The sequence below is a fragment of the Drosophila miranda genome, assembly GCF_003369915.1.
Source record: "Drosophila miranda strain MSH22 chromosome Y unlocalized genomic scaffold, D.miranda_PacBio2.1 Contig_Y1_pilon, whole genome shotgun sequence".
NCBI classification, from domain to species: domain Eukaryota; kingdom Metazoa; phylum Arthropoda; class Insecta; order Diptera; family Drosophilidae; genus Drosophila; species Drosophila miranda.
Window position 1 is genome coordinate 4,650,935 of NW_022881603.1, and position 7,424 is coordinate 4,658,358.

The window sequence follows — 7,424 nt, forward strand, 5'->3', positions numbered from 1 at the left end:
GCCCTCGACGCGAAAACGACCCCTACGACACCGACCAACCCGCTACTCCCGCGTCCTCTCAGGCAGGAACCGGGAAAGGCGATCACTGCCACACGAGGCACCCATCGGAACCCCGACGCACCTGGAGCCGACGCACCATCGATCGTCCCCGACATCATGGAACGCCTCCCGGGCAACACCTCGTACGGCGCCGACATGCGGCCCAGCACCACGCCTGGAGCCATATCGGTGAACCTCACCGCCCAAACTAGCCGTCGGTCAAACGCTACGATAGCCATCGAGACCCGCACGTTCGTACATCACGCTGAGTACAACGTCGCGCAAGCACCCCCCAGGACACACACGAGCCCCCTACTCATGATAGAGGCACCCGCCATCCTCGCCAGCATAAGCGAATACACTCGCAAGGTCGAACCACCAAGCGCATTCCACACAACAACCCTCCCCGAGAACCCCGACCACACTTGCGACCAAGGAATCGACGACCCACCCGAGGACGATTCGGAACGAATCTCCGACCCATGGCCTCCCGACATCGCGCCGAAAATACGGAAATTCCTAGACGAGGAACTGCCAACACTCGCGGGCCTCCGAGGGACGACGGGCCTGACGGAAAACACCATCGTCATGAGGGACAATAAAACATAAAACAGCGGTACTACCCGAAAAATCCAGCCTTGCGGCGGATCATCGATGAACAGGTCGACCAACTGATAGCTGAGGACCTAATCGAACCATCCCGGAGCCCCCACAGTGCGCCAATCGTCTTGGTCCGCAAAAAGGACGGGAGATGGCGCATGTGTGTAGATTATCGGCAGCTAAACGAGCGTTCCATCAGCTACATACTAGCGCGACTCCGAAATGCCCGCTTCATCACGACCCTGGACCTGAAAAACGGGTATTGGCAGATACCAATGGCCCGCGACAGCCGGGAAGCCACGGCATTCACGATACCCGGCCGAGGATTACCAATGGAAAGTGATGCCTTTCGGGTTACACTCCGCGGGAGCCACGTTTCAACGGACCCTCGACGCCGCTATCGGCGCAGACGTGGAACCGTTCGCGTTCGCATATCCCGACGACATCGTCATCGTCGGAAAAAGCTTCAAGGAACACCTGAACAACGTGAAAGAAGTTTTCGCACGACTGCGGAAGGCAAACCTACGGGTCAACACGGACAAGTGTGCCTTCTTCCAACGCCGGATCAAATACCTGGGCCACATGATCAGCGAAGAAGGTATCCACACGGACCCCGACAAAATCGCAGCCGGATCTGAGGCCGCCGACCAACCTGAAGGAACTACGACAATGCGTAGGCATGGCCGGGTGGTACCGCAGATTTGTCCCAAACTTTGACACCGTAGTCCAACAAATGTCACTGCTGCTGAAGAAAGGGAAAGCATGGACATGGGGCCAAGAACAACAAGACGCCTTCGACGAGCTGAAAACACTGCTCACCACCGCACCGGTACTCGCCTGCCCAGACTTTAACGTCAAATTTTCCCTGCAGACGGACGCAAGCAACCTTGGAGTGGGCGCGGTCCTCACCCAAGAGATCGAAGGGAAAGAGCGGGTCATCGCATACGTCAGTCGACGCCTCAACAAGGCAGAAGAAAACTACTCGGCCACCGACAAGGAATGCCTCGCCGTCTTCTGGGCGATCCGAAAACTGCGATGCTATCTCGAAGGCTACCAATTCGACGTCATAACCGATCATCTCGCACTAAAGTGACTGAATACCCTCGAGAGCCCTTACGGTAGAGTAGCAAGATTGGCGCTCGAACTACAGCAATCCCAATCCGACGTGCACTATCGGGCCGGCAACCAGAACGTAGTCGCAGACGCACTGTCAAGACAACCACTGGAGACCCTCTCCCGCATCGAGGAAGACGACACAGCATGCACCTGGCTTAAACAAAGGATCCAACAAGTCCAAGACGAACCCCAGAAGTACCCAGACTACACGTACGAAAATGGGCAGCTATACCGATATCTAGGATACGGAGCCGACGACGACGACCACATACCGTGGAAACTATGCGTGCCCAAAAACGGCCGGTCGAGAGTACTCCGCGAATGCCATGACGAACCAACGGCAGGACACCTTGGCGTCCGGAAAACCATCCTGAAGGCAACACAACGATACTACTGGCCAGGACTACACCGAGACGTGCGACGGTACGTGCAGGGCTGCGTAAGCTGTCAGAAGTTCAAAACCACGCAGCGCAAGGCCGTGGGCAGGATGCTCACACGTAGACCCGAAGAACCCTTCGCCACCCTGTGTGCCGACTTCGTCGGACCATTACCACGGTCCAAGCACGGGAACACCATCTTACTGGTATTCTTCGACACTTTCTCCAAGTGGGTCGAACTGGTACCCCTCAAGAAAGCGACAACGGCTAACCTCGAACGAGCCTTCAGAGAACGAATACTGAGCAGCTTCGGCGTGCCGAAACTATTCGTCTGCGACAACGGGACCCAGTTCACCAGCCGATCGTTCAGAACATTCATGCGAAGCGCACAGCCCCGTATTGCCCCCAAGAAAACCCGACGGAGAGAGCCAATCGGACTGTGAAAACGATGATCGCCCAGTTCGTCGACGACCACCAGAATACATGGGACGAGCTCCTACCCGAGATTACATTGGCGATCAACTCCAGCGTCTCCGAGACGACCGGATTCAGCCCCGCCTTCCTCCTGCAAGGAAGAGAGCCCCGACTCCAAGGAGTACGCCAGAGACGGCCACCAGCAAAGCGACGAGGCTGAAAGAAGTATTCGCCATCGTCCGAAACAACATCCAGAGAGCCAGTCAAGAGCAAGGGAGACATTACAACCTCCGCCGGCGACTATGGCGCCCCGCCGTCGGGTCGTTGGTACTACTACGCCAACACCACCTCTCAAACGCCGCCGAGGGCTTTGCGGCAAAGCTAGCCCCGAAGTTCGACGGCCCCTATCGGGTCAAGAGTTTTCCATCGCCAAACATCGCCAAATTACAACACTGCGAAAGCCGGAAACACAAAACCGCAAATATCAACGACCTGAGAGAGTTCCACGATCACGAGTCCGAAGAACCCACTGACCTACTCGAGAATGCTGACATCGACGAGGAAAGCAACGAGACATTAACCCGACGTCCCAACCACGGCACCGTTGAGTCAGCAAAACCCGGGACACCCGGCCGAAAGACAGCAGCGGCAAAAAGCGAGCCCGATGGCATAATACCGCCGAGAATACAATCGCAGCGAACCGCGCGACCACCAATTAATCGAACAGCGATGACTCCAGCGAGAGAAGTAACGTAACGCTCACGAGAACGCGGAAACCCCAACGCCCACCACAGAAGGAACCACAAGAGCCCGGCCCACGAGTCCTTGTAACTCTCGTCGGGGAAGAAAGGGGACGGTGTAACGAACCTAAAAGGGTTCGATACAATCCGTCCCCCGACTTATAATGAGCGTATCGCACCACACCCCGCAACCAACGGGGCGTCCACCAATCAACACGCGCCAACTCCATAACGCTGACCAAAGACATCAGGTCACGCGGACTTTCCCCACTCCAGGCCAAGCCATCGGCCAAGTGCAGTCTTCCGGGTTCATCAACTGCGGAAAGATGACACCGCGAAAGTCTGCGACGGTCACCAAGAACGGCGAAGTGCACCCCGACGCGGAAGTGCACTTTCAAACCCGCGGACACAGCAATACGGGCCTATAAAAAGACGACGACGAGAACCAAGAAGCAACTTACGCAGAAACCCGGCTCAGAGTACGGACGTGGTACCAAAAACTTACGCAGAAACCCGGCTCAGAGCACGGACGTGGTACCAAAAACTTACGCAGAAACCCGGCTCGGAGTACAGACGTCGCACCCAAAACTCACAAGAAATCATCGGCGACCAATTAAAATAAGTTCATTTAAAGTGCTAAGAATTACAATAAAGTGTCGAATTATCAAAGTAAAACACCCGATTGCGTAAGTTCACTCCAATTAGCCGAGGCACCGACGCCACCCCACCCCGAGTCTACGCAGCCGTTTCGTATACACGACGAGCGACGCAAATTCTAGCCCCGATCCACCTCTCTACGATAGGCCGCCCCCTGACGCCCCTAAGGTTCCATCCAATTTCTACAAATTTCTTGTGGACGTGACTGAGCTTACCTCAGCCTGAAATAGGTCCTTCACAGTAATTAAATGACACAGTGAAGAAAAAAAGTACCAATTGATTGTGCCTGTATTATGTTTATATATATATATATATATTTTTTTTTAAGATCTCTGACTCATTTACTTTTATTTTAATTAATGGGTTCTTAGTAGTACCTACTTTTACTCTTCTTTTCTCCCTGTGTACCTTTTCATAGTAGTGGTAGTGTCCGAGTACTCGTACAAATCACTGCTGCCAACAACATAATTATTGGTATATCACATTCTAGCTGTGGATCATCCATTCCATTGCTGTGAAGAGGCCGGACTTTGACTTCGACTCGAAAGCCAACGCATATACTTGAGTCCAAGAGCAGACCAAATACACTGGCATTGTTTTTGGACGGTATGGTACACCTGGGCTGAAACTGCGGCCGAGGCTCCGCTTTACCTTGGGAGGGGTCCAAGACCAAATCCGAGTTCGAATTCATGAGCTGGAGCTGGAGCTTGTGCTGTTGAGCACCGAGCAGAGCCGCCGCTTTACTCTCACTCTCTTGTGGTTTTAGCTTTTGCTTTCGATGGTACGTTGCGTGCATGGAACATGGCCGAAGAGCAGAGAGAAGAGCGAGAGCTTTGCTTTGGTTACAGTTTTTGTTTTGTCAAATTGTTGTTGGGTCTTCTGCCGCTGCTGCTGTCGCTGTCTCGGCTGCTGTCGACGCTGACGCTGGCGCTGGAGTTGGAATCTCAGAGACCGAGACCGAGACCATTCAAAATATAAATAGATGTGCATGTAGGGAAATGCGAATATTGTTCATAGAAGACCTCATCGGAGGCACACATCAGCTCCCTTTTGTTTTGACGCGCTGTTGGTGGTACAGGGATACCAAGCATGAGATCCCTCAGTTTATTGGTTAGTGTTTCTGCCAGTGCCCGCCCCCAAAAAATAATCAATCCAATGTGAATCCCCTGTGAATCCTTCATGATTGTGAAAAAATCATTGCCAAAGAACTGCATGAAAATGAAACAGTTGAAGTGAAAACACTAGTGCTAAAAATACCCAAAAATAAACTACAAACAAATGTTGAAATTATCATGAGAAATACAGTGAACTCTGTAAACGGTGTAAACGAACATCAAGTAACCCTCCCAACCATTTGCCTTCCCCCAGCTACTCGGCGCCAGCTGCGCGCTTGTCATAAGCTTCGCCTTCGCCCATCCCCCCGAGGGAGTGTGGAAGAAGAAGCTCTCGTGGAAAGAGGACTGGGTTCAGGTTTGGAAAACCATCAAGAAGGAGGCATGGGAAACGAATTGGAAAAAGGTTTCCGTGCCAATTTGGAAGGAAGTTAAGGTAGGGCTCAAGGACACTCAACCCACAGATTGCAGATGATAATCGCAAACTATCCGAACCGTAGGTACCCGTCTGGAAGGAAGAGAAGGTGCCAGATTGGAAAATAGTGAAAAAGCCCAAGTTGGAGGAGAGGGAAGTACCTGCCTGGAAGGAGGTCAAGGTGGCCGAATGGAAGAAGATCACAAAGCCAATTTGGGTGCCCACCAAGGTGGCCGTGTGGAAAGAAATCCAAGTTCCCGTTTGGAAGGATGTTCAGGTCGCATTCTGGAAAGAGATCCAAGTGCCTGTTTGGAAAGAAGTACAGGTGGCAGACTGGAAGCAAATGTTTGAGCCTCAGTGGGTAAGTTCAGCTCTACTTCCGGTGGACGAGATTGGACCAGATAATTAACCTGAACTCTGCTCAGGTGAAAATGGGCATTCCCGGCGAGAAGTTCCTGGGCAAGGATCACGAGGGCTGGGAATACACTAGCCACGATCTGTGGCGCAAGAAACTCGTCTGGAAACCCGTGTGGAAAAAGGTGTGGCGCACCGAGAAGAAACAGGAGTGGAAAACCGAGAAGAAGGAGGAGTGGCGCACCGAAAAGAAACAGGAATGGAAAACCGAGAAAGTCCAGGAGTGGAAACAGGACAAGAAGCTGGAGTGGAAGGATGAATGGATTCAGGTTGGTCCCCCATCACTCCCTATACCCATTAAGTTCAACGATTAGCTATGTGTTTTTCTTTGCTCAGGTCTGGAAGACAGTGAAGAAGCAGATCTGGATCAAGGAGAAGCGTGAGACTTGGATCGAGGAGAAGGTGCAGATCTGGCGTACCGAGAAGCGTCAGGTCTGGGCAACCGAGAAGCGGCAGGCGTGGAAGGACGAATGGCAGTCGGTGAACGTGCCCGTCGTCAAGGAGGTGAAGGTTCAGGAGTGGAAAAAGGTGTGGAAGCCCGTTTGGGAAAAGGTCTGGGTGCCAGCCCCCCATGGTCACGGATGGGACTGAGTCGATCTGCGGAATGGGTTCTCTGGTTTAGCCGCAAGCTATGCGACAGCACTGATATCTAATAACTGATCCATGTCGCCCTTCTTCACTCTCTGTTCATCCATCCTCACTTCACAGAACACCATTGTGTACAACCGACATTGTTAAATAGATTTAAGCTCGTAAGGCATTCATTCCCCCACTGCATCATGTTGTATAAAACATTTCATTATTTCAGTTTTCGATATTTGTTTAACTCTTCAGTCCACTCTCTCTTCCTCTCTCTCTCTCTCTCTCTCTCTCACGCTACCTTTGTGTATATCTCCTTCTCTCTTCCTCAAGTGTACAAATTAGTCATGCGCGCGATTTTGTCTTTAAGTTATACAAAATAAAATCAAAATTCAATGAAACAACGAACAAATGTATACAAATTTTGGTATTTTCTACATATGTGTGTGTTTGTGTGAAATCTGGAAACTATCCACAAACGCAATTGCCTTGTAAATATGTACTTAAACATAATTATAATCCACATTAAGCTTACACAAGAAAACACTTCATGTAAAACTGAAACAAAAAATGAAAATGATTAAAAAAAATAATAAACATACAAATTAAATGCTTTTAATTACGGTTTAGCGTAAATAACGAACTTAACGCATCCCCAGACACATTTCATATCTCTCGGGCCTCTCGGAAGGTGATGGCTACGACTACGAGGAGTCGTGTACTTTCATTGGTCAGTTGGGGATGATGCATTTTCGTGTTTTTTGGGATTTTTCGATGCCCAACAAACGGCGAAGATGCAACTAATAAAATTTCAATCGCAGCCCACGATTTGCGGAAGTTAGATAACAGCCGAAAAAGGCGAAAACACAGTTGAAGAAGTCATCGTCGTAGCGGCGATCGGTTCAATTCAGCTGGAATTGGAAAAAAAGTCTCGTCTGAAGATGAGAGAGGCCATGAGCCA

At 51.1% G+C, this 7,424-nt stretch overlaps 1 protein-coding gene across 1 annotated transcript; it reads left to right on the forward strand.

The window, feature by feature from the left end:
• The first annotated feature begins 5,017 nt into the window (after positions 1-5,017).
• Positions 5,018-7,011, forward strand: LOC108158300 (golgin subfamily A member 6-like protein 1). The gene is made up of 5 exons (XM_017290541.2): positions 5,018-5,053; positions 5,312-5,491; positions 5,556-5,831; positions 5,896-6,153; positions 6,221-7,011. The coding sequence occupies exons 1-5, from the start codon at positions 5,033-5,035 to the stop codon at positions 6,473-6,475; spliced, it is 990 nt and encodes a 329-aa protein (XP_017146030.2). The 5' UTR covers positions 5,018-5,032; the 3' UTR covers positions 6,476-7,011.
• Positions 7,012-7,424: the final 413 nt, after the last annotated feature.

Bases quoted from the DNA above. Each gene is read 5' to 3' on its own strand.
- LOC108158300 (XM_017290541.2), top strand. From the start codon at position 5,033: ATGAGATCCCTCAGTTTATTG. The intron at 5,492-5,555 runs GTAGGGCTCAAG...TCCGAACCGTAG, and splicing joins CAATTTGGAAGGAAGTTAAG to GTACCCGTCTGGAAGGAAGA. The intron at 5,832-5,895 runs GTAAGTTCAGCT...AACTCTGCTCAG, and splicing joins AAATGTTTGAGCCTCAGTGG to GTGAAAATGGGCATTCCCGG.